Source organism: Chelonia mydas, chromosome 10, assembly GCF_015237465.2.
Source record: "Chelonia mydas isolate rCheMyd1 chromosome 10, rCheMyd1.pri.v2, whole genome shotgun sequence".
NCBI lineage: Eukaryota > Metazoa > Chordata > Testudines > Cheloniidae > Chelonia > Chelonia mydas.
This window is the reverse complement of record NC_051250.2, coordinates 4,684,823-4,710,901: the sequence shown is the minus strand read 5'-3', so window position 1 is coordinate 4,710,901 and position 26,079 is coordinate 4,684,823. Positions and strand designations below refer to the sequence as shown.

The window sequence follows — 26,079 nt, the reverse complement described above, 5'->3', positions numbered from 1 at the left end:
GTCTAATCTCCCTTTCTCCTCTGCTCTCATGTACCACAGCTGCATCTTCTCAGGAAATGCCAGCTCCTGCTCAGTAGATACACAAGATCTTAGAATGGAATCTGATGCTGCCAATTAACTTCCATCCAGTACGGTGGAAGGTCAGCACAGGTTACAGCTATGGGTCTCTCCTCCTTTGCTTCTCCTTCCTCTCTTCCCCCAATGCCTCCAAAAGGCTCCATGTGAATCCCTCTGGATGAAATGGCCACATCAGAAGCGGTGTCACAACATATGCTGCTTCCCCCTCCCCAAAGGGCTGAATGTACTGCCTCCACCATGATTCTAGCCCGAAGCTCTCCGAAATGTCATGCTGGGAGATATTTGCACAGAGTGGAATGAAGGCAAAAAATACACTAGATATTTTAATGGTATCTCTTTCTCCCAAGCAGACTGCACAAGAACTCCATTGACAACAGAAGTAGTGGTGAAGCAGAGAGACCTTCTAGCTTCCAAGTACACATCCAGCAGTGATCTGGATGCTTGCCTGCCTGATGATGTGCTGAGAAACAATTTGGAAACTTTGGGGAAGATGGAATTTCAGGACCCTCTCCTTCAAGTGCTAAAACTGAAACTGGACAAGGTAGCGTAGAATCTGGAACAGATTGGGTGAGATATGCGGAGGAGGACTTGTTGGGGCAAAAGGGTAACTTTGAAGGATGGCTTTTGAGGGGGTTGTTTGGGTTTTCACTTTTCAATATTGTCAGTTCACTGACTCTAACAAGGACATTTTCCATATCTACAGCACCTTTCCAGCGAAGATCTTAATTCATTAATGTTTGCAATGTGCTCTAAGTCTCATAACACTCCTAGCTTCATTTTACAGATGGGGACACCAATGCTGAGTGTTTTAGGCCAAATTTCATAAACAATAATTGGCCTGATTCTCAGGGGGCCTGAGCGCTTATAATTTCTTGGAAGTCTATGAGACCTGCGTGCTCTCAGCACCTCTGAAAAGTCAAGCCACCTATGTAGTGCCGAACTTTGAACACCCATGTTTGAAAATTTTGGCCAAAAGTCACTCCCTGTATCAGGACCGGGAATAGAACCCAAAAGTCCTGATACCACATCCCCAGCTCTTACCACTCCCTTCCCCTTAAACACGGTTAGGATATTGCATCAGGATTCAGGAATCAGTTCATAAGAAGTTCAACAAAAAACATGAGCCATTAAAAATAAAACACACGACTGTGACTACTGATGGTGGATTTGGAAACTTAGGAAGGTGTATCAAATCCACCTGTTTACCCACTGGATTTTGAATCAATGTCAGTGAATCCTGCACACTTCAGTAGATCTTCTTGTACACATTAGCTTCATATCCATTTGAGAAGTGTGTGCACTGAAACAACGCAGGCATATGCTGCCCGTCTGCTCACTGTATTTTGTGCTACAAACAGATCTTTGGCACGCTGCCTGAAGACTATCTTCCACTATTAGGAAACATAGCCAGGATGTATACCACAGCTGAAATAGCTAACTGGAATATCACTACAGCCGAGACTTTATCAGCCCTATTGACAGGAACATCATGGCAACAGGATCTCCCAAAGGTAAGACACATGTGAGCAAAACATGACAAGTGCTGTTAGGACACTAATTAAAAAAATAAATCAGTGATTAAAAAGTGGATACTGTTGCTCCCTAAACATTGTGACACCTCCACACACACACACACACGGAGTATATTGTATGCAGTACTGGACACAGCATTCTACTGAACAGAGATTGCTATTGCCCTGGAAACAGTGATCTTGTTACTTGTCTGGCTCCATCCGGGGAACTGTTTGCAGAGCTAGGGGGCTTCCACTCGAAGGAGGTTATTACATTAGAAAAGGTGCAATGTAGGGAAACCAAAATGATATGGGGTCTCCCAGATTCTCGAACATGAGATTAAAGGAAACAGTCTTATTCTGATTGGCAAAGAAGAGGCCACAAAAGGGAATGTTTCAAAAGTATAAACAGATACCAATAAAGATGATAAAGAAAAGTACACTCCTGTTTTAAGTGGAGACTTTAATCAGAACATTAGGAAATTAAAAGCCACTGTGGATCTCAGACACAGATCTTTCAATCACAGGGTGATAAATACATGGAATCAGCTATACTGGAACATGATGGTAGCAGTGAGTATAAATGGAGGTCAAGAGACACCTATAGAAATCTGGGAAAAGGGGATTTAAAATACTGGCGGAAAAGCAGAATTGTGGGAATAAACTTGAGACCCAAGGCAGATTTTTCTTTGTCTTAAAATGTCTTGTTGATTTAGCACTTACTATAAAAGAAATGTTTTGATGTGGCAATGGGTCAGGTGATAGAGATGAACATTATCTTAAATTACTTGAATGGGTGTCACCAAGTGCAATTTTAAAATTTAAATTAATGTATTTTTTTAACACTCATCGGTTTACCCTAACTGTCATACCTGCAGGTTAAGTCTCTGGTCACTCGGCCTCTAGAAGCTAATGGCAATCGGTTTGATGGAACAATACTCACAATGCTAGCTCCACACATCTGTGCTTTGGAAGATACTCAGATAAAAGCAATCAGCAGTGAGGCCATCAGGTATCTTTGTGAATCTTTTAACCACTAGACACATTCGGGGTAAGAGGGTTCTTTCTTTCTTTCTTCTTTTAATAGTGGATCAAGATATCTACACTTAGGACTTGCTTCTTTGTAGCTCGGACTGGGCAAGAGCTCAGGAGGATTCGTTGGTGTTGTACAAATTCTGATAGTCTCCTTCTGACAGTCACAAGCCCCAGGGGAGGGCTCACCAGCAGTTTGGGGAGAGGGAGAAAGGCAGGGCATTATGCAGCCTCTTTCCTATCTAGGACCCCGAGTTTCTTCTGCTGTGCCATTACAAGAGCCCTGTGAGGCAGGGCAATGCTGTTATCCCCATTGTGCAGGGGCACCGACAGTCTGAGTGACTTGCCCAAGGTCATAGAGGGGGTCTGTGGCAAAGCTGGGAATTGAACCTGGGCCTCCTAAATGCAGGTTAGTGCCCTAACCACTGGACCAGCCTTCCTCTGCCAGGGTTTTGGTTTTGTCAGGGTGTATTTCACCCAGCTATGCACATGCTGATTGCTAAAACGTTGACAAATACAAAAGGTACATCTCTAAAACACTTCCTCTCCAGAGAGACCAGCAGGCCCATGAATACCTCGCTGTGTTCTCAGCGCCAGAAGAACCTCCTCTATAGCCAGCTGAGAGCTGCTTACGAGGAGAACCAGAGCTCTCCAGACGCCTACTACCAGCTGCTGAAGCCTGCCATTGGTGAGTCCCACTGTTGATGCTGGCAGGGCTGAAAGAGGCAGGTCGGCAGTAGCTCAGTGTGCCCCGTGTGGAGGGCTGAGAGACTCCAGCTCGGGCCTTTGCCATTTGGGGCAGTGCATTTGGCTTCTGCAGGTACGTCTACATAACAAAGAAAAACCCACGATGCTGAGTCTCAGAGCCCGGGGCAATTGACTCCAACTCACAGGGCTCTGCAGGGCTAAACATAGCAGCGGAGACGTTCCCGCTCAGGCTGCAGCCCAGGCTCCGAGACCCTCTCCCCTTGCTGGGTTTCAGAGTCCGGGCTCCAGCCCATGAATCTATGTCAGCTGACCTGGGCTCTGAGGCTCAGCACCACAGATGTTTCTTTGCAGTGTCAATGTATCCTGGGGGAGAAGGAAGGAGAGTCTAGAGAGCAGCACTTAAGGGAGGGATGAGATAGGTCAGGCCTTACCACATAAGGACCACTTGTGGAGGGGGTCAGTAAATAGAAGCTAGAGGAGGAATACCTGGTGGCTCTGAAAGGAACCACTCCCCCACCTGTGCCTCGCGGGGAAAAAGGTGATTAAGAATTGCAGTCAGCAATGTGACTGACTACTATCATCATCACAGCTAATTGCATCCGTCAGGAAATATAGACAATGTGTCACCTTGCATTTTCTTAGGAGATGGGCCACATTTTCAAAGTGACTGTGGGAGTTTGGGGCACATAGGCCTGTGTTCATTCACCATGGTGGTGTGTGCAAACTAGGCACTGGTGTGGGAAAATGGGTTTTTAAGTGCCCCTGCGGTGATTTTAATGCACAAGTGCCTGATTTAGAAGGACAAGAAATGACTAGAAGGTTAAGGGGTGTCTTGACATACTTGGGAAGAGAATCTCTGATACTAGAGGGCTCTTCACTCTAGCAGACAAAAGCATAATAAGTAGGGTGACCAGATAGCAACTGTGAAAAAACAGGACGGGGGTGGGGGGGTAACAGGCACCTACAGAAGAAAAAGTCCCCAAAAATGGGAGTGTCCCTTTAAAAATGGGACATCTGGTCACCCTAATAATGAGATTTAATGGCTGGAACCTGAAGCTAGACAAATTCAGACTAGAAATATGATATTTTTAACAGTGAGGGCATTTAACCACTGGAACTATTTACCCAGGTATGTGGTGAATTGTCCAGCATTTGAAGATTTTTAATCAAGATTGGACGTTGTAGCAGATAGGAATAAGGTCATATCCCTTTAAATAGTTTGAGCCTTTTAGTGGTGCTGACCATGTTCAGTATCTGAGAAGCGCAGAACCCACCCCGAGCAGTAGTGCGTATGTACAGCTAGGCCTCGCATGGATGTGCAGGGGGATACCAATGAACAGCACCGTTTTGTTGTGCACGTGCACACAAGCGATTATCTACCATCTAAAATTTGGCCTCGTGTGCGGCTGGTCATGGCATCACTGACTGCATCTAATTTCCTGTTTCGTGGCAGTGGTGGGCTTTGCCTCTGCGGCTACCTGCAGAAGCGGGCAGGATCAAGGCGGCAGAGTTAGCATGAAAACATTCCAGAGGCACCAGCTTTTACACACACTTTTTAAGAGGAGGAAAATGTTGGCTCCAGACACATTCATACCGTGTTGTTGAGCCGCCTGAATTACTGCGCCACTTTATGATGTGATGTAAAAACAGCGACAGGTACTGGCACCCCTCGCTCCCGCCTGTTGCACACAACAGTTTAGTCTCCTGAGGGCTGCTGGGCTAGGTGCAGAAGTGTTGTTTATTTGCCTGTAATATACAGGCGTAAGCCTAGATGATCTGGTGGGCCTGTCAGGCCTGAAACTGTACGACTCTATGGTTCAACGACACAAAATGGGATGGGAAGGTTTTGTGGGATCTTGGCAGCTAGACACAGCTTCTGCTTTTCTTCTTTAAAGGCGGAGCCCCAACCAAGGATCTGATCAAATTTGCTTCTGGTTATCCTGTCATGGACGTAGCCACATTTACAGTCCTCAACCCAGATGAAGTCCAGGTGGGTGGCGTTTTCCATCGGGAATAGCAATTAATAATCCATCAGCACTGCTTGCTCTGCCAGTGCTTTTTCCTGAGAGAACAAAAATGTCACTCCTGACCCGGCAGTTTTTAGACAAGACTCCCATTGACTGCAAGAGAAAAGCAGTGATTGAAATGAGAATCTTTCCTAGATTTCAGGATTGGGGACTAAGCAGGCCCCATTGTCACATGTGACTACATAGTAACTGCCAGTCTGGATCAGACTCAATGTCCATTTAGCCCAGTGTCCTGTCTCCAGCAGGGGTCAGCACCAGATGCTGCAGAGGAAGATGTAAGAACTCTGTAGCAGGAAGCTGTGGGGTAGCCTGCCCCCGACATTAGGTCTCATCCTGCTCTCTAATAGTCAGGGAGTCGCTTAAGCTCTGAAGCATGAAGTTTAACATCCCTTCCAAAATGTTTGTTCTCATTAATTATGACAATTCTGGATATTCTTAGCTATATTAATGTCTAACCCCTTTTTGAATCTTGCTCATTTCTTGGCCTCAAGGACATTCTGTGGCAATGAGCTATGCTGTCGAATTAAACAGTGTGTGAAAAAGTATTTCCTTTTCTCTCTCTCTCTCTCTCTTCAGAAGAAAGGAGGGTTTTTTATGCCCTCAGTCATTCTCATCGTCCTTCTCTAAGCCTCCTCGGGGTAGCATGAACTCCTTGCACACTGACATTTTCCAGTCATCTATCTTTTTGCTTATCTGCATAGACTTTGCACATTGTGTGTATATTGCCATCGCCAGAGGATTAGACAAGAACTCCAGACAGATCTCTTATCTAAACCTGTTATCTGCCTTGAGCTGTAGGTACCTTCGTTTGGTTTTAAATTTTAAACCAACAAAATATTTGATCAGTTTTGCATTTAAGTGCAGAAATAATGTAAAACTGCAGTAGTCAAAAATCAGCCAAGGCATGCTGATGGTTTAATTAACCCACTACATAGCTCAGCTGTTCTCTGCATACAGGAAGGCCAGAATTGTCTCAACGAAGGGTCGAGATTTTCGTTGCACAGGATTGAAGGACAAAACAGACTCTAAGTCAGAGTAGTCTCCCACATAGGGGGTGCTGCAGGTGTTTTAGTAGTGAGGAGCACTGGAGTAGCAGGGGCTATTGTAGGGCAGAAGTGAGGTGCATTAGCAGATCTGTAGGTAGGGAGCCCAGAACTAGGTTGGTAGAGGGACGTTGGCAGAGCTGAGCAAGAAACCTTAGCTGATGTTGTCAGTCTGCCATTATGTAACTTTTCTGTAAGCAGCTTGGAATTATTTCACATTAATGTACCTATTTTTATTTCTTTTCGGCTGTAGAAATTAAGCTCTCAAAATCTGAAAGATTTGCTAGGAGCTAATCTCCCAGAGTTGAACAATTTAGCTGATGACCCTGTGGTGAAAGCTTGGACCCAGGCACACAACCAATCAGAGGTGAATTCTTTAGGACTCCTTCTTGTAGCTGGACTCCCAGACAAGCCACCTAACGGTTTTATAGATATTCCATCAGGTAAGCAAATTCACGACAAAAGAGCCAAGGGTACTCGTGAAATATATGCCTCAAAAAGCTATTCACTGAGCTGTACCTAATGCTGATAAATAAAAGTTCACCTGTGATGCAGATGCATATCACAGGCTTAACTTTCATATATTTTGTACAGTAGAACTATAAGATTACCCTTAATTGGTACATAACACGTAGAGGGGGGGAGGATTTAAAATTAATTCACCGAAGGTAGATTCTCTCATACATTCAGTTCAGTTTGTGGGGCAGAGTACTAGGTTATGATATGAGAGAGATGTTAGGTCCTGATCTTGCAGTGGGGTCTGCTCATTGTAGGATCAGGACTTTAAATATTAGTTTGTTGAAAATATTGTAGGAATCAGAGATTGAAAAGCCCTATCAGATTATATCTAGTCTATCACACAGTCAGGATTGTCCCATACCATATTCTCCAGTGGTTTGCAGGTCTAGTTTTAAAATGACTCAGGAGATGGTTTTCACCCCGTTCCTTGGAAATCTATTTTACATCTCAATAGATCTATTAGAATGTTTTTCAAATGGTGGTTATGGGACACATATAAGGAGGTATGGCAGTTAAAGCCTTGAATTGAAGGGATTTATTGCCTGCAGAAATGCAACAGAACTGATGCGATTTTTAAAATTTTTCTTTCAGCACCTCACATACCCGGAAGAGCAACGACATATGCAAAAGACCACGTGTTCCAGCTTTTCTATTGCATGCTCTTCCCCTTGGTGTTAACTGCTTTCTTGTAGGCTGTATCAATATTTGCCAAATATTAAATAGTAATATTCTGGGGGGACGGTGAATTACAATGATTTATCTAATTGGCACGGTTACATTCAATGTATATATGTCTCAGTGTTCTTAAATGAATGAAATGTAAAAAAGTGGAGCATTTAATTTCTGTTTGATAATACATTATTCCATTACCCTACCATCATCACAGTCAGCACTGCCGTTGGTAAGGTGCTTAAATAAATGCAAAATACATGCCTAATCCTGCAAACTTCATTAGGACTATTGACAGTTAGAAGCACTACCCACAACAGTGTTTTCAGAATCAGGTCCTAAATAATTATAATTAAGTGTTGTTATTCTTCGCATGCTAATGATCATTAGTAATACATGTCATTTTTCAGCCATCTGTGTTTATCACTAATATTTAGCACCTTTTATCAAAGCATTTTCAAAACCATTACTTTTAAAAAAATGTAATTAATGTCAAGTCAATGCAAATGGAGGAACATCTGAACAAATACAAGTTCTCTATCATTATCTCTATGGGGCCCCATCTGTCTTTCTACACACAAGGCTTAAAACAGCATGATTTGAAGGGCTTCTAATCAAAAAGACCCAAGTTCTAAACCTGGTTCTACCACGGACTCGATGTGTGGCCTTGGGAAGTTGTTTCACCTGGTGCTCCAACTGACTCATTGTGTTGCCTTAGGAAGTTATTTCACCTTTCTGTGCCTCGCTTTCCCCACAATGGAAATAATCTCTACTTCATGGGGATACTGTGGGGGTTATGTTTTGTACAGAGCTTTGAACACGTAAGGGGTCATAAATGCTGAGGTTTATGAAGCCAAGAGGAGGCCCCACCCACGCATGGAGCACTCGCGGAATTGCAGCCATTGTCCATTTTATGCCCAGGAAACATTTCCGTAGGAAACGTAGTGACCATTGTTTATCGAGCATTGAGCGTCCCGGCTGTAGAGCAGCATTCCCTCGGGACGGACCATGGGGGAGAGTCGAACTTTTGTTTTAATCCCAGCGACTGTGAGGGAAAGCTTTGTAGGAGAGCAGGGGTGGAGCAAGATAAACATGCTCCGAACACGAGGGGCTCACTCCGGGCCCACGGCCCCTTTTCACAATGCGAAGGGTGGCGTGGCAGCCTGCGTTCGGTCTCTCTGGGTCTCCAGGCGACCAGCTCTGACCCGCGCCCTGTAACTCAGTAAGTGTGGGACGGGCAACCAAACGGATGGGTGCCCCCTCAGTGCCCTGCAGGCAGCAGCAGGAGAAAGCCCATGCCCCAGGCCGCCTGCAGGCTGCCTAGCACCTCTGTGCACCACCCCAGTGCTCCTGAATAACCCTGGCGAGGCAGGGGTTAAATGCCCCAATCCGGCCAGGGCCCCACCCATCCCCCTCCCGAGTAGGTTCTGCGCCCCTCTGCCTGGGCTCGAAGACTCAGACTGCAGAGAGGCGGCTCGCGCATGCGCACTACCCGTTTTGAAGTGTGACTTAAGGCGCCAACGCATGCGCACATCTACTCCTTTTGCGCCATTGAGGCTGCCCTCCGGCGGCCGTCGCGGTTTCCGGCAGCGTGAGAACGGCTTTTACGGCAGCGTGGCTTCTCGCCGTTATCTCCCACGTCGCCGTCGCCGCTGCCGCGCGCTTTCCGGCAGCGTGGCTGGAATGGCGTCTCACTTCAGCGGGGTGCTGCAGCTGGCCGACCTGGATGATTATATCGGGCCCTCGCAGGTGGGCGCGGGAGCGAGCGGCGCAGGCGGGGAGCGCGCTGGTTGGCTGCCTGCCAAGGGGCGCGAGGGCGGGGGGAGGCTCCGCACGGCACGGGGCTGCCTGGAGGGGGGCCGGGCTCCGCACGACCCTGGGAGCGGGGCACTTGGGGGGGTCCCCCCGGGGGCCGGACATGGGGGATAATAGGGGATTGGGGGGTTGCCTAGGGGATCCCCCGGGGGACGGGGATTGGGGGGTTGCCTAGGGGATCCCCCGGGGGACGGGGATTGGGGGGTTGCCTAGGGGATCCCCCGGGGGACGGGGATTGGGGGGTTGCCTAGGGGATCCCCCGGGGGACGGGGACTGGGGGGTTGCCTAGGGGACTGGGGGAGTCCCCGGGAGCTTGGAAGGGGGGGTCTGTGTGGTATGTGGGTGATTGCAGGTTTGTCTGGCAAGGGGGGGTTATTCAGGGGCCCGTGCAGGGGAGCTGCAGGTCTTGGGGGGGGACTGGTAAGGGGGGGGTGCTCTGCAGAGAGTGGGAGTGGAGGGGGATGAATGGTGTTGCCCCCTCTTCTCAGCCCCTCCCCCCCTTCCTGTCAGGTGAACGCTGGGGTAGAGCTCTCTGGGGAGCCCTTGGGGGAGAGCCTCTGTCCCTTCTCCGTGCTCCCAGCCCACGCCAGGGGCCCCTGGGCTGGGTATCCCCGGGCGGGGGAGTTCTAGGGGCCAGAGTCAGGCTGAGCACAATGTCTTCCTCCGCCTGGTTGCCACTGAGTCTTTGCCTTGCCTTGCTCTGCCCTGCAACTCCACCCCCAAGAGGTGCGGACCCAGGCTGACTGCTCACAATTGGCCCTACGACAGTTGTTTTCTGGTAGATTTTGAAATAAGTTTTCTGCTTCAAGGGGCTGTGGATGCCCCTGTGTCTCTCTCCGTTCTTGCTCTGAGCACCTAGGGTGGAAGGCGCTATTGATGTGAACTGTAGTTATTACGTTTCTCATCTAACATCTCCAGAAAAGGGATTGTTTCCTTTACAAATGAAGTGCAGCCACCTATGGAATAGAGCACAGAGGCTGATTAACCGTTCGTAACACCACCACGCAATGGGTGGAAACGTTCTCGTAGTGAAAAAGCTGCTTCTGCACTTCTAGGACAGCTGGATAACAAGTTGAGATAAAAGAAAAGGAGTACCTGTGGCACCTTAGAGACTAACCAATTTATTTGAGCATATAGCTCACGAAAGCTTATGCTCAAATAAATTGGTTAGTCTCTAAGGTGCCACAAGTCCTCCTTTTCTTTTTGCGAATACAGACTAACACGGCTGCTACTCTGAAAGTTGAGATAAAATCTTCCCATTTTTTTTTTTAATTCTTACAAGCGTTCCTATAATATTACTCTTAAAGTGTAAATTATGGACGACAATAGACTATCATTTTGTAAATAGTATCCTCCAAACAGATAGAATCAATAAAAGGAGAGCTGATCTAGAAGAGCAGAAAAGACATCAGTCAGCACAAAGCAGTTGCAGTATGGAGGGAATGGAAAGTGGCAGGAGCACAGGTGAGCTTTGCTGTCATTTGTAAATCAGAGCAAATAGGAAAGCAAGACTGGAGAGAGTTGCTAACGGAGCAGCACAAGCAAGAGTGAGCCACAAGTGAGGAGCAGTATAGGGAGAGGACATAGGAGCGCAGGGCTAGAAGTGGGGAGTAAGTCCATGGAGAGGTTTGATTGATTGATTTAGATTCAGTGACCATAACTGGGGCATCAGAGTGATTTGGTCCTCCCTGCAGTGGGAGCATTCTGAACCCCCCTAAATTCAGAGCAAAGATTTTTAGAAGCAGGATTTACAGTAGTCAAGATGGAAAAAGGATTTTGGTAAAGTAAGGATGATTTAAGGTCAGGATGAATTCTGGTGAGGCTGCTAGTCAGACTTCTAGACAAGGGAGGTGTGAGTGCACAAACAGTGCAACTCTTGGAAAGTATAAAAACACCCTCAAGGCTTCGGTCACCGAACTCTAACACACTAAACCGGAAACAATCCATATAAAGTCATCTGCTTGCTTTCAACATCAAATGAAATTTCATTGGCAATAGCCACATGTTGAATGTAATCACCACACCTCCTGTCTGCTAAAACTCACAGTGAAGAATGCCTGATCCCCCTTAGCGATTCTGGAAAGGACAGAACTTCGCAGTCATCTGTTTTGAGCAAGACTTCTTTAAATCTGAGTGTTTCACACTGACAGCAAAATTGTACTATAGTTTTGGTTATGATGTTGGGAAAATGTTCATTCTGTAAAAATGGGGTAAGTAAGTTTTGTATGTTTGATTTTTGCTTGTCTCCTTGGTGGTTACAGGAACTGTAAGATTGCACGCTAAACAAAGAATCCAATGCAGCTTAAACCAGAGATAAGAAGTTTCCACTCTGGAACTGATCTTTGTTTACACTCTGTCCAGTTTCAATCAGTCTTTTCCTCTCTTGCCTCTTTCATATTTAAAGGTTCCTCTCCTTAATTTTTGACTTTATTTCTGTTTTAGGATTGTGTAAAGCCAATAAAAGTTGAAAAGAAACCTGGAAAAACAGCAGCTAAGATCCGAATTGAAGATGATGGGAGCTATTTTCAAATCAATCAGGTAAGACAGTTTTCCCCCTTGTAATCATTGTGTAGAATGCCCATAAATTACCTTATTATTCTGTACATAAGTATGTTACAATTAGTAAATATCTGATATCACTTTGGCAATCATTGGGTAACAATCTAGATCACTCAGTCTGAGATGATGCCTGTTGTCCCTGTTACTCATTTGAAAGAGTGGGGGTGGGGTAAATCAAAATAGATGCGACTAGCTGCTGGTAATTTCTTTTACTTTTGGTTCTAATTTTTTAAAAGATCTTTGTAAAGTGGCTTGTCATGTAATTACATAACCTTTGGAACTAGCTGATAGAATGAAAACCAACAGAATTGTAATGAACTATTTTCATGGTTGCAAAAGTAGAGTTACGGCACTTTGGAGATTACCTGAGCTGGGAGCGTTGTAGAAATGGTGCGCTCAGCTTCAAGGGTTAGGGTGTACTTCCTACACAAACTTGGGATGCTCCTTTTTCAAGAGAGCTTGACGTCTGTGCTGAGTTGAAGATGGAGGCTGCTGCATTACTGGTGTCTGTTAAGGAAGGTGCGCAGAGGTCTGATTGTGCCCTAGAGCAGCCATCATTTAGTGGGTGAAAGCAGTGTTTGACATGCGATTAAGGCTAGCAGTACCCTGCTGTTCAGGCTATGATTCTGGTTTCTGACTTTCAGTTTGGTCTGACTGAAGTTGGGTGAAGGGGGGCCCCCCCAAAACAAAGTCATTTGAAAACTGACTTACTCAGTACTATGTAGCAGGTTGTCTTTGACATGGTCTGCATATGGATCTCTGATTGTTATGGCTAGGACTGGATCTAATCTGTTTCTTTCTAGGATGGAGGAGCACAAAAGCTTGAAAAGGCTAAAATTACCCTGAATGATTGTTTAGCTTGTAGTGGCTGCATCACATCCGCAGAAAGCGTGTTAATCACTCAGCAGAGCCACGAAGAGCTCAACAAAGTGTTAAGTTCCAATAAGGTAGGCGATACTCAACCGATGCAGTAGCCAGCAGGTAGGCTCGAGAATTTGAAAATCATACTGTTTGATTGCTGAAGCGCAGGTAAAATAATGGGTAAGAAGATCTTCTGTATCCAGATTAGTCTTCAAGAACCAAAAGCTATTGCAGCCCATCCACAGCTGAACATACTTATCTGTTCCTCCGAATTTAAAAAGTGGTCAGAATAACTTTGTGAAAGGATCATAATATTTCATATAGTAATCTCTTGATTTGGAAATGCAACATCTTCCCCCACTGGATCATACTTTAAAAAGAAAACATTGCGACCATGGACAAGTATCTTCTAAATGACTAATTTAACAGAGATGCTCAGGAAATGTTAATATTCCACTTCTTGTTTTTCAGACTGCAGCTCCTAATCAACAGAAGCTAGTTATAGTTTCCGTTTCACCACAATCCAGAGCATCACTAGCTGCAAGATTTAAGATGACACTTCTAGAAACAGCCAAGAAATTGACAGCATTCTTAAAAAATTTAGGCAAGCTTGTTACCTTTTGGTAATCACAGGTGAAATTTTTTGGTATAGCTTACTAACATTCCTAGTGCAGCTTCTGTTAAAATCTGTAGAAGTTGCAAGAATAAAATTCCAAGTGCCTGTTTCAAAAATCATAACATGAATGGGAATTCAGACCTCTGTTACTTTGATGGCATATTAAAATCAATGTGGGGGAAGGGATCCCAAAACACTCCATCAATTCATTTTTTCTCATCCAGTTTTTCTATTAGCCTGTCTTATTATGTACTAGGAAACTGTTCTGTTTCTAATGACAAAATATGTAAAAATACCAGGATTTAACCTAACTGGGCTGAATTTTTGTGTTGTAGTTTGTGGCATTTGTCAGTTTTTTAGTGGCTTTAATATCTCTGTGTTATCTAGGTGTGCACTATGTGTTTGATACAACTTTCTCAAGAAACTTCAGCTTGCTGGAGAGCCAACGAGAGTTTGTACGACGCTTTCAAAGGCAAACTGAAGATAAAAAGGCTTTGCCCATGCTAGCCTCTGCCTGTCCAGGTATATTGTAAAATAGTTTAAAATGGCTATAGAAGCGGTCAGATAATGTGGCAGACTAACTGCACACTAGAGAAGTGTAGTAAACGGCTGAAAAAGTTAATGGCTAAAACCACGCATAAGTGAGACTTGCTCTTGGTGCCATGAAGTTCTCTTTTAATGTCTTTTTACTTTCCGTTCCACTTAGACAGGGACTACTGTGCTGTGAGGATATTATAAATGTCTTTAATGGTTTTATAAAGAAAGACACTTGTTCCCGAATATGATTACATGAAATGTGGAAGTTCTTACCCATAGTGGTACAGATGTTTAAGTGCATCGTTACTTTGCGAAGCTAGTCTTGTCCCAGAATCTGGTTGGTAAGAGCTATTCTTACACTGTGTGCAGAAGAGAGGCTGAAAATGGTAGTTATTGGCTGGTAGTAAGGCTGATTCTGAAGCCACTGAAAGTCTGTGCATTGATTAATTATGCTTCATGTTTTCGCAGGTTGGATCTGTTATGCGGAGAAAACTCATGGAAGTTTTGTTATTCCTTACATTAGTACCACTAAGTCCCCACAGCAGGTCATGGGCTCCTTGATCAAGGGTCACTTTGCAAAACAGCAGGTAAAGCTTTACATTGACCATGCTTAACAGGAAACTGTAGAAATTAGATCTTGAGCTGTGTTTAAAACATTGTTAAAGACAGTGTATTAAATAGGAATGATTTACGGATATGAAAATCTTGTAGAGCACTAGCAGGTCAGCCTGTCTATCATCTCCATTTTATTTCCTGAGAAGCGTAGAGTTGGAGAGAGAGTGTTAAAATCAGACTCATGCCACCAGGTGTCTCCTTCGCCTCCCTTCTGATACTTGATCTTAGAGCAGTCCGTGTCATTCCCCCTCCCCCCCCCCCACACACACACCTTTAGCTGCCCAGCTCTTTCCCTGCAAGTGCCTATTGGGAGCAGAGTTTCAGGTTTGGCATTGAAAAGGTCAGTTAAAACCTCTGTCTGTGGTTCAACAAATCCAGAAGAATTGGAATTGTCACATCCCTACCACCATCCTATTTGCTTTTCTGGTGTTTTTTTTTCTCCCCTATCTAAAAGCAAATGTCTACCATGATCTTACGCAGAGCTTGAATTCATGTTTTCGTGCAGATAGAAACATTAAGCTGGGGAGACTATTTCAGTTTGATTTAATTCTGTTCTATTATTGTTGCCTCTGGAATTCCTCTAAATGTCACTTTGATGTCTAAGGACCGGGGTCGCTCTTTTGGCCAAAAGTTGAGTCTACCAAAATACTTGAGCGTTGTTGCCATGTTTTATTATCCATAAATGAACATTGGTTTTAACACTTTTGTTGAATAAACTCAGACATCTGGCAACTACTCAGAGCATTTGACAAGAGATACTGAAACAATGGCCTTGAGTCAACAACTTGTTTCCTTGGTCCCTGGGAGCTTCTTGGATTGTGATGAACTTTTGTACCTGTTTTCAGCTAATTTCCTGGAGTTGCTGTTGCAGAATATAAATTGTCGTGGGTTTGAGTCTGGCCTGTGGCAACTGATTTGAAACACAGCTGACTACTCATGTAATCATGGACTCTTAACTGACTGAATCTGCCAGGATTGTCTGGCTTAGTAGAGAAAACGCCCTCTCCCCACACCAAAAAAAAAAAAAAAGCTATTCAAGCTTGCTACAGAGATTGTTACTCTATTATTCTTTCCTGCACAATTGGGAAGGAACAGAAAGTATTAATTCAGTTACTGAAATTGTTAGCAGCAAAGGAGATTTCTAGCAGCATAATTGGCTTTTAGCTGCTTCGCTCTTACCTGTACCTAATTAATTTAATTAGTGCAACTGTACAATTTTTTTTTTTGCAGCATTTTTCACCTGACCAGACCTACCACGTGACAGTAATGCCCTGTTATGACAAAAAACTAGAAGCTTCAAGACCAGACTTTTTCAGCCAAGAGTACCAAACTCGTGAGGTTGACTGTGTAATTACTACGGGTAAGGGAACCAGAGGTGCTCCATTGTTTGTTATGATATAAGGTAGTAGCTGCTGATCCTAAAAGAATGCTCTGAAATGCCATGTAGACTATGCTATCTAGCTTCACCTCACTTGTCCTCTAACCCACAGATATGCACTAGACTAGAGTGCTTTGTAAAATATGCTTTCATGACCTCTTACCAGTTCTGTTCGTAATTTTGCATTTTAACACTTGGTTTTCTAGGACATTAGCCAATGAAAACTTGTCAACTTGGAACTTTTTTTGCATTCACCTTTGAGCCATCATTGAGCAGTTCAGACTACTTTCCTGCAAAGCATCTCCCATTGCCACACAATAGAAGTGAAATAAGTTATGAAGAAATAGTCACTAGGGACAGTTGGCCCTAATTACATTTGTGGATTTAGGCTTTCATACTGATGAACATTTTTCTGTTCCCTAATAGAGAACCCTTACACTTGTGGTTCTGTTTCAGGAGAAGTTCTACAATTGTTGGAACAAAAGGGAGTGTCTCTGTCAGATGTGGACTCTGCTCCTTTGGATATCATGTAAGAACAAATGGTCCCCCTTAAACATTTACTGAAATACTCGCACAGCCGGGTTCTACAGCAGAATTTCCCCCTTCCACAAATTATTTAACACTACAAAAGTTACACAAAAGATGCAAGTATCTGCATCTTACTCAAATTTTTGCTGCTGTCTTCTGGATTTTGAACTTGTTAAGAACAATAGTGCATCATAAACTGCTCTGTGCAATCTGCAAGATCAGGTTAGTAAGCATTTTAGGAGACTCTGAAGTTAACTGTCTGCTGTAGACTTATTTTCATAGCCCAACCATTAATAGCTGTTTTTCTCCAAAGCAGCAGGAGTGAATGAAATTACTTAGTAAGATTGTTAGTGACATAATTGTTTTGCTACCCACACTTTTCCGTCCAGTCTTTATTACTTTAGATAGCTAACATTCGCACTGTATCTGTTTTTAGAGACATTACATCAAGCACAAATTTAGAAACTAATGATCAAGTGGAAAAATGAAATAGTCTAGAATGGAGAATATAATATGATGATACAGAAATTTACAGGTCTGCTGTATTTAATTTTTTGGTACTGTATGTATTCCAGTGCTAAAGAACAAATGAGAAAATATCAAGGTAATTTCAACTAGTCTCTAGGTGTTCTCTTAGTCAATAAAAGCACATTGAACATGTGCAAAGCAGATGAGACTGTTTAATTGCTTTAACTGAAAAGTAACTGCAGGCTAAATGCCAACTGTGTGGAAAGCTAAGTGACTAAAAGAATTTGGAGGATTTAGAAATCCGATGTTTTATTCATCTAAATTAGCATTAGCTGCAGTATTCCACAGCACATTAAACTAAAAGGATGTGTTTTCATCAGTGCATGGAAAGTGACTTTGTAGTACTTTTTTACATTAATAAAACTGAAGTGTTACAAATTCAGTGTTTCCCTAGAAGCTGTAAGAGAAGAAAAAAGATGTACATGGCCCAGTAGGCTAGTGTACAAGATTTTGCCTCCTGGTTCGAGCATGTCAGTATAATCATGCCTGCATCTGTAATTTTTACTCCATGCATCTGAAGAAGTAGGTTTTTTGCCCACGAAAGCTTATGCGCAAATAAATCTGGTAGTCTTTAAGGTGCCACCAGACTTTGTTCATTAACATTTCCATAGCAGCAAACAAAATCTCTAACTCTTTGATAAAATCCTTGGCTAACTTATTAGAAGTGCTTGTTTAATGTTATGTTTCATGCTTAGTGATGATAATGCTCCTCTCTAACCTTTTGCTATCCTTAACCTACTTAGTAAATTGACTGGTCATAAACAGAACGTATTCCACAGAATTTGGAGGATTAACATAAGCAGTCAGATGGCTCTTAATCCATTTATTCCTTTGACATGTGGAAGAGGCCAGTAAGAGGTTATTAAATTTGGCAGCAAGAATGATACAAGAGCCAAAAATCCTTGAGCTTTTGCTGGTATAACTGCTTGCCTTAGCCAGCGATGGGGCTTACTGTCAGACTCCTTTTCATAGAGCAGCAGTACGTGAGGCTGGACACACTGAAACGCTTATTAATGAATCGCAGTTCCTGTAAACGAGGGTTGAGTTAATAATAGCCTCTGAAGCTGATTACCGGGTGAAATATTGTCTTTCACAGTTCTAAGTCTGAGATTTTATCTGCAAGTGCAACATCTTAGATCTGACTGAAATCCCAGGTGTTTTTCCTTCTGCAGCTCTGAGCAGCAGAATGCAAGTGTCACTGTTTAGTGTGGGTCATTACACATATTGAATCTCTTTCCCCATGTTAAGTATCCTCACACCTTCTTGTCAACTGTCTAAATGGGCCATCTTGATTATCACTACAAAAGTTTTTTTTTTTCCTGCTGATAACTCATCTTAATGAATTAGCCTCTTACCCCCCCCTTTTCATGTTCTCTGTATTTGTGTGTATGTATGTATGTGTATATAGATATAATCTCTCTTCTTACTATATGTTCCATTCTATGCATCCGATGAAGTGGGCTGTAGCCCATGAGAACTTATGCTCAAATAAATTTGTTAGTCTCTAAGTGCCACAAGTCCTCCTGTTCTTTTTGTGGATACAGACTAACACGGCTGCTGCTCTGAAACCTGTTTGATGAGTGGGTATAAGCACATAGCTCCTCTGATTATCCTCTCATAACAAAAGCCATTGTTGTGGCGTACATGTGGTTTGTTTGTTCTCAAGAAGCATTACAGTGACCTTCCAAGTAGATAGCTGTGCCTTGACAGATTACTGGAGTGGAATTGTTTGAGGTGTTTGACCTGTGGCTTTTCTTGGCATTATTTAGGCCATATAAACATGAGTGTTCCCCTTTAGCTTGCAGGCTTCTAGGAGAGACTGAGCCAAAGTTCAAGAGGTTTGGTCTCATTCATTTTGGTCTTTGTGGTTTCCTACAAGTTCTGTGGTTAAGGGTATGGAAACCAGTTGGCCAGAATTGATAACTGAGGTCATTTCCCCTCCCAGTTGTACTGGAATATCCGCTATATAAATGCTTTTGGGATAAGTCCCAATTTCTGGGTCTGAAGTGGACTCATGGAGGTTGTTCTATTGGCATTTCCCCATTATTGGAGAGAAGTGCATAAGTAGCCAAACTACTTTCAATGAAAAACAAAATTCAGCAATAGGGTTGCTGGTTATTCTGCAGAGTGGCTTTAACACTCATCAGTGGCATTATCAAAATAAATAGTTGGGATCCTTCAGAAACGGAAATGAATGAGATATGAAGTGGAAGACCAGTTTAAATGCCCAGGTGTGATCAGTGCTCCAGAAATTCCTAAGGTAGACCTGTTCGAAGGCGGTTTCTATTGGATAGGCTCTCTAAGACCGTACGGTCATGTAAAGCTAGACACTGCAACCAGTCTCCTTTTTTCTTTTAAATTGGAAGCTTCAGTTATAGAAGCGGAAAAGTAACAAGTCTGAGCAAAGTTCCTTAGATGTTCAAATAGACACTTGTAGTAGGGATTAGCAAAGATGATAGTGTTTAAGCCTTAAACTCTCTGATAACAGTGACATAGTGAAAGTTACCTGGAGATGATATGTTTAACTTGGAAAACATTTTCCTTTCTAAAAGTTTTCAGAGGGCTTTGGATCAGCGTAGGGTTAAATTTACATAGCCATGGAATGATCACTAGTCAATACCGGGCAATTCAGAGCTATCAGACGGGAAGTTGGTCTCAAGAAAAACTAAATTATAGCTGGCGACATATTACTTCCGAATTCCACGAGCCCTTGTTGTGCATGGTGCAGTAATTCTGTTTCAAGAGGGGAAAAGGGACAGGGTTAACATAGTGACTCTTTTACTAGTGGTCTGAAACTACTTCACCATAGTTGAACGGATTCTCAGTGCCAATGGACTTAGCACTGGGTATCCTATTTTATAAGCAGTTGCAAAGAGGGGCCTTCTTTTCTTCCTTTTTCCCTAGGTTTAGCAGCGTTTTAGAAGAGGAGCTCCTTGGCCATGCTGGTAGCGGTTCTGGTGGCTATTTGGAGCACATATACAAGTATGCAGCAAAAGAACTGTTTGGGATTCAAGTGGATGAAGTTCAATACAAACCTTTAAAGTAAGGAATTGAAATATGTAGCAAAGTGCTGTATTTCAGTGCAGTTCTGTTTATACTCCTCTCCTGGCGGTAATTAAAGAGCAATGTTCAGTGTTAAACATTTTACAGCAAGCCATGGCACTTGGCTCCCTACCCCCCACAGTTAACTTAGCAATGAATCAGCCTGCAGTCTGTGCAGCCTTTTCCCTTGGTGCCTTCTTGACTCCTTCCCCATCACCCACATAGTGTTCTGCAGTGTAGATTTCCCCACTATTAAGCTACAGAAAAAATTTAGAGCAATCTGGCAGCTGAAGCTCTCATGGAAATGAGGGAGCTCTTCGCCTGTCATCAGACACTAAAACAGGTGTGTTGGGATTTTAATTCCTGCTCCCTAATTGTGTTAACTAGTGGCTAGATTAGAAGACTAGGTGTCAGGACTCCTGGGTTGTATTTCCAACTTTGCGACCCAATTGCTGAGAGACCTTGAGAAAGTCACTTAAATCTCTCTGGACCTCATTTTACCTGTATGTAAAATGAGACTCCTGCCTGCCTCCCAGGTGTGTGTTTGTTGTATCATTTGTAGGGCTCTGTAGAAGTACATACTAACATGGGGATTTTTCTATCCAGACACTGATGCTCTTCAGCAGATCAAAGCCTAGCAGCAAGGTGGTCATCTAGGGTGAGTGCACCTGAGGTCCAGGGATGCTAAGAGGAATCCATGCACAAGTTGTTCTCATATTTTTCAGGCACCCTGTGCAGTGCATGGCTATTTGGCCAGGGGGCAGCGTAGCTGGCCTCACCTGAGCTGCGTAGTGTGCCGATTGTCTGACTGAGCGAGACTGGAGAGAGTTCAAAGCTTGAAATTAAGACGTGTCCAAGCATCAGTTTGGGGAAAATGGTTTCCATAGCACAGTGTGTTTCTAGTTTTGTAGTTACTTGTGTTATAACTGTTCTGTTACTACTAAAGACACCAATAATTGATGTTGACTAGAGTTACATCCGCATTATGCGGACATAAAAATGTTCATCTTTACGTGCGTTTCCTTTTGTATTTGAAGTAGAATTGGGGGTTAGGTCCCTAATTTAACTAGATTTATGGAGGTTAGTTTCTTCCCCAAGAACTCTCTTGTACTCTGCTGCCTCAAAGGAGGACACAGTTTCTTTATTTGAATAAGCTTCTGCATAAAACTTAAACTTGTTCTCTAGTATTTAGTCAAATGCCAAATAGAGAATTAATTTAGACCAGTGATTCTCAAACTTTTGTACTACTTTACAATAGTAAAGAATAAAATTGTCAGACACATAGAGAAACATAAATTGTTGCGCAAAAGTCAGCATGGTTTCTGTAAAGGGAGATCATGTCTTACTAATCTCTGAGTTCTTTGAAGGGGTCAACAAACGTGGACAAGGGGGATCCAGTGGACATAATGCACTTAGATTTCCAGAAAGCCTTTGACAAGGTCTCTCACCAAAGGCTCTTAGTAAATTAAGTTGTCATGGGACAAGAGGGAAGATCCTTTCATGGATTGAGAACTGGTTAAAAGACAGGGAACAAAGAATAGGAATAAATGGTAAATTTTCAGAATGGAGAGGGGTAATTAGTGGTGTTCCCCAAGGGTCAGTCCTAGGATCAATCTTATTCATAAATGATCTGGAGAAAGGGGTAAACAGTGAGGTGGCAAAGTTTGCAGATGATACTAAACTGATCAAGGTAGTTAAGACCAAAGCAGGCTGTGAAGAACTTCAAAAAGATCTCACAAAACTAAGTGATTGGGCAACAAAATGGCAAATGAAATTTAATGTGGATAAATGTAAAATAATGCACATTTGGAAAAATAACCCAAACTATACATACAATATGATGGGAGGCTAATTTAGCTACAACTAATCAGGAGCAAGATCTTGGAGTCATCGTGGATAGTTCTTTGAAGACGTCCACGCAGTGTGCAGCGGCAGTCAAAAAAGCAAACAGGATGTTAGGAATCATTAAAAAAGGGATAGAGACTAAGACAGAGAATATCTTCTTGCCCTTATATAAATCCATGATACGCCCACATCTTGAATACTGCGTACAGATGTGGTCCCCTCATCTCAAAAAAGATATACTGGCATTAGAAAAGATTCAGAAAAGGGCAACTAAAATGATTAGGGGTTAGGAACAGGTCCCATATGAGGAGAGATTAGAGGCTAGGACTTTTCAGCTTGGAAAAGAGGAGACTAAGGGGGGATATGATAGAGGTCTATAAAATCACGAGTGATGTGGAGAAAGTGAATAAGGAAAAGTTATTTACTTGTTCCCATAATATAAGAACTAGGGGCCACCAAATGAAATTAATGGGCAGCAGGTTTAAAACAAATAAAAGGAAGTTCTTCTTCACTCACCGTGCAGTCTACCTGTGGAACTCCTTGCCTGAGGAGGTTGTGAAGGCTAGGACTATAACAGGGTTTAAAAGAGAACTGGATAAATCCATGGAGGTTAAGTCCATTAATGGCTATTAGCCAGGCTGGGTAAGGAATGGTGTCCCGAGCCTCTGTTGTTAGAGGATGGAGATAGATGGCAGGAGAGAGATCACTTGATCATTCTCTGTTAGGTTCACTCCCTCTGGGGCACTTGGCATTGGTCACTGTAGATAGACCGGATACTGGGCCGGATGGACCTTTGATCTGACCCAGTATGGCCATTCTTATGACCCCTTTCACATAGCAAGCCTCTGAGTGTGATTCTCCCCCTATAAATTAAAAACTCTTTTTTATATAATTAACACCATTATAAATGCTGGAGGCAAAGTGGAGATAGGGGCGGAGGGTGACAGGTCGAGACCCCCCACATAATAACCTTATGACCTCCCGAGGGGTCCCGACCCCCAGTTTGATAACCCCTGATTTAGACAAATGATTTTGCCTGCTTTTATTCCCTAGAAACAAGGATTTCCAGGAAGTGACACTGGAAAAGGATGGCACAGTCCTGCTGCAGTTTGCCTTGGCTTATGGATTTCGAAACATACAGAATTTAGTGCAAAAACTGAAACGAGGAAAATCACCTTATCACTATGTTGAAGTCATGGCTTGCCCATCAGGTAAGGCTACACAGGAACTTTCACTGGTACGTTACTGGACGTCAAGGTTTGCTGTAAGACTTTTTAGGGTTTGTGAAGTTCTGAGAGCTGGATTGAAGCCTTCATGTCTGTCTGTGTGTCTGAAAGCTAGAGGCCTTGTGTTAGTGTTTTGTTAAGTCAGGTGTGTTGAATTGTTGACTGCTACACTTAAAAAACAAAACCTTTAGCAATTACTTTATAGTCATGATTGAAACTCTGCATATGAAAACGAGGTGCAATTCTTAATGACCAATTCAGCTTTTAAAAACCTGCTCACTGCCCTGCCCCTAGCTTTGTAAACCCAAGTGCTTCCTAAGCCATGCAAAAATGAAAGTTCTGCTCTTCAACTAGCTTAGAGACAAGTGGTGCTCTGTTCCAATGTGCTAGAAACAGCTTTACCACTTCGCCCAATCTTTCTCCCTTCAACTCGGTCAGTGATGTTCAATTACCGTCTCTGCGTTCACAATGCCCAACTCCTTTCATTTGGCTGATGGGAAAAGAGCCATATTCTCAGCTCAAGAGTTACACTGTCACCTCGAGAGGACTGCAGGGTGTGAGAAATGAAGGAGTCACATGTAGAAAAAATTCTTAGACTTCTCAGAAAATGTTAAATAGATTCCCTTACCTTTCTGGTGTAGGGAGTGCTGCAGCCTCCTCTGGTTGGATACATGGGCCGTTTAATTTAGCCAGTCAGCTAAATTAGGAAAACTCAATCCCTCTGGGGTAAATAAGTCCAAAGCAAGCACTGGCTCTGACCAGCCATTCTTCACCCTCTCTGGGCCTCAATTGCTCCTCTAGGGTTCATATAATTTTCACCTAGTAGCAGTGTTCCCCAGCACTGCAGAATTGGTTGCATGGTCCAAACTAAGCATTATGCAGCTGACTCTGATAGCTCTGGTTTCAGGCACACTGCTCCCCCGCATTTGCAATCCCTGGCTTCTTCCCATGACCCCTCCCAGCTGCTTTCTTCAGTCATCCACCACGCTTGCATACTCCCCCTCCCAGTGTTCTGTTTATGGAGAGGGCAGGATTTTCTAATCTCCTTCCTTCAGTTGAGACTCAAAGGCTGTTCCTGACTTGGTCTAAGCATGGTCCTTTTCCAGGCTGTCTGAAGGAGAGCCACAAGTTCCTGCTCCCTCTCCAACTTCCCCTCTCTCTCTCTGAGGAACAGGAAGTCCTAGCTCCCTGTCCTTTTATCAGCATGCATTGCTGTCCATTCTGAACTAGGACTGGGCCATGACCGACCAATAGGCTCCTTTGTAGGGCTTGTGTCCCCCAACTGTTACAGTATTTGATTTCATTCCCCACTCAGCTGTGTTTTAATTTATGAAGTCTTACGTTGCTACTGTCAGTTGCAGATTGAGATCATTGTTTTGTATTAGTTGCTTTTAATTGCTCTTAAAGTTTTATTAAAGCATTTCCATACCCACAGGCATGTTCTCTTGTTGCACCTAGGCTGTTTAAATGGAGGTGGTCAGATCAGAGCAGAAGGTGAATCCAGCAAGGATTTGCTTCAGCAAGTTGAGAAGTTGTATGAATCTGTTAAGACGGAAATTCCAGAGAGGAACCTCACTGTAAAAGAACTGTATGAACAGTGGCTGGGTGGTACAGATTCAGAAAAAGCTGGAAAAATATTGCACACGGAGTACCATGCAGTGGAGAAAATGAACTCTGGATTTAATATCAAATGGTGAAGATGTATAATGCACTTGTATTTCTACAGGGACTGTAAATCTGTGAGACCAAGAGGTACACTGACTCAGTGCCCTTTTAAGTTGTCTGTCATTTTAAGGTCCTCAAAAGTCAACATGTGCACTGAAATTCTAGGATACCGTGACTGGAAGGACACAATCTATACATAGAAAATGTCTTACAGCTAGAAGATAATGTGTATACACCCTGGTACTGCTAATTAATTCCTACAGCTTCTAAGGCTATTTAAATAAAAAATGCTGACTTTAGATGTGAAATACGTCTCTTTAAAAGAAGCAATGCATATTAGCCGCCACACTATGGCCCCAACCCTGCATTCCTTTTTCACGCCCCCAGTCACACTGGAGTCAATCAATGCATTTAAGGTACATAGAGAATCCAGGACTGACCCATGTCAACTGTGACATTATTTGGATCTTCTTAAGTCAAAATTTTGCCAGTCCTGTACCTGAGCAACACATCTGCTATATTTTCACAGCACGAAGTTTTAGGGCTGTGACTCTTAAAGACATCATGTTCCAGTTAGAGTTGAGTTAATTGGCCCCTGGTACTCCATTTCCTGCTCCTGGAGTCTAGCTGTGACATCATTTCCTGTATTTCAGGTAAGCTGAAAGTTGCATAGGCATGGATGGAGGCAGCCTACAAGCGAGTGAGTTTGTTTAAAACTTTTATTACCAGTTGAACTCTGACTTGAATGAATGGGCAGAAAAACTTGTCACCAGTTTTTTCATTTAAATAGTCTACAACTGCCGATGTGAATTAGAGGGATTAACAGAACAGCAGAGTCTACCTAATATCTCAGTAGCAGAGTTCACTAGTGGATTTTACCTGACACTCAGATCAAGCAAGTGATCTTCATACAGTATGCTTCACAGAAGGGTTAAACAGGCACTTTTCATTTCAGAATGACACAGAGTACTCGGCATAACTGTGCTCAGTTCTGAATGGGGCCTCTAGCTGCTACTGTGCTACAAATACTAGGACCAGAATATTAAGCCTGTGAGACCAGAGAAGAATCAAGGATATTTGCTTACTAGAAGGAATATCATGGTAGTGAGTATAAAGTCGCTCCATATTTAACGCAAAGCACCAACACACCTTAAGCAAAAGGATGGTCTGCTTGCATTGGAACACATGGTCTCCGGTTTGTTTGATAGAAACATGTACCTTAAACGTGCTGATCTTGTAACATATTTGAAGTTTGCTTATGGGCATTTTGAGAACTG

The 26,079-nt window shown here is 43.3% G+C and overlaps 2 protein-coding genes across 2 annotated transcripts; both read left to right on the top strand.

Moving 5' to 3' along the window:
• Positions 1 to 2,482: 2,482 nt before the first annotated feature.
• LOC122462011 (mesothelin-like protein) lies at positions 2,483 to 7,483 on the top strand. The gene is made up of 5 exons (XM_043524028.1): positions 2,483 to 2,601; positions 3,173 to 3,309; positions 5,225 to 5,319; positions 6,653 to 6,842; positions 7,467 to 7,483. Exons 1-5 carry the CDS (start codon positions 2,534 to 2,536, stop codon positions 7,481 to 7,483), a joined length of 507 nt encoding a protein of 168 aa, XP_043379963.1. The 5' UTR covers positions 2,483 to 2,533.
• A 1,491-nt stretch (positions 7,484 to 8,974) lies between these two features.
• On the top strand, positions 8,975 to 25,101 carry CIAO3 (cytosolic iron-sulfur assembly component 3). Its single transcript, XM_037911643.2, has 11 exons — positions 8,975 to 9,336; positions 11,845 to 11,940; positions 12,765 to 12,908; positions 13,294 to 13,426; positions 13,826 to 13,960; positions 14,444 to 14,562; positions 15,821 to 15,950; positions 16,425 to 16,497; positions 19,929 to 20,066; positions 22,965 to 23,122; positions 24,596 to 25,101. The coding sequence occupies exons 1-11, from the start codon at positions 9,112 to 9,114 to the stop codon at positions 24,832 to 24,834; spliced, it is 1,590 nt and encodes a 529-aa protein (XP_037767571.2). The 5' UTR covers positions 8,975 to 9,111; the 3' UTR covers positions 24,835 to 25,101.
• The last annotated feature ends 978 nt before the right edge of the window (positions 25,102 to 26,079 follow it).

Bases quoted from the DNA above. Each gene is read 5' to 3' on its own strand.
- LOC122462011 (XM_043524028.1), top strand. From the start codon at position 2,534: ATGCTAGCTCCACACATCTGTGCTTTGGAAGATACTCAGATAAAAGCA. The intron at 2,602-3,172 runs GTATCTTTGTGA...CTTCCTCTCCAG, and splicing joins ATCAGCAGTGAGGCCATCAG to AGAGACCAGCAGGCCCATGA. The intron at 5,320-6,652 runs GTGGGTGGCGTT...TTTCGGCTGTAG, and splicing joins TCAACCCAGATGAAGTCCAG to AAATTAAGCTCTCAAAATCT.
- CIAO3 (XM_037911643.2), top strand. From the start codon at position 9,112: ATGCGCACATCTACTCCTTTTGCGCCATTGAGGCTGCCCTCCGGCGGC. The intron at 11,941-12,764 runs GTAAGACAGTTT...GTTTCTTTCTAG, and splicing joins GCTATTTTCAAATCAATCAG to GATGGAGGAGCACAAAAGCT. The intron at 15,951-16,424 runs GTAAGGGAACCA...GTTCTGTTTCAG, and splicing joins TGACTGTGTAATTACTACGG to GAGAAGTTCTACAATTGTTG.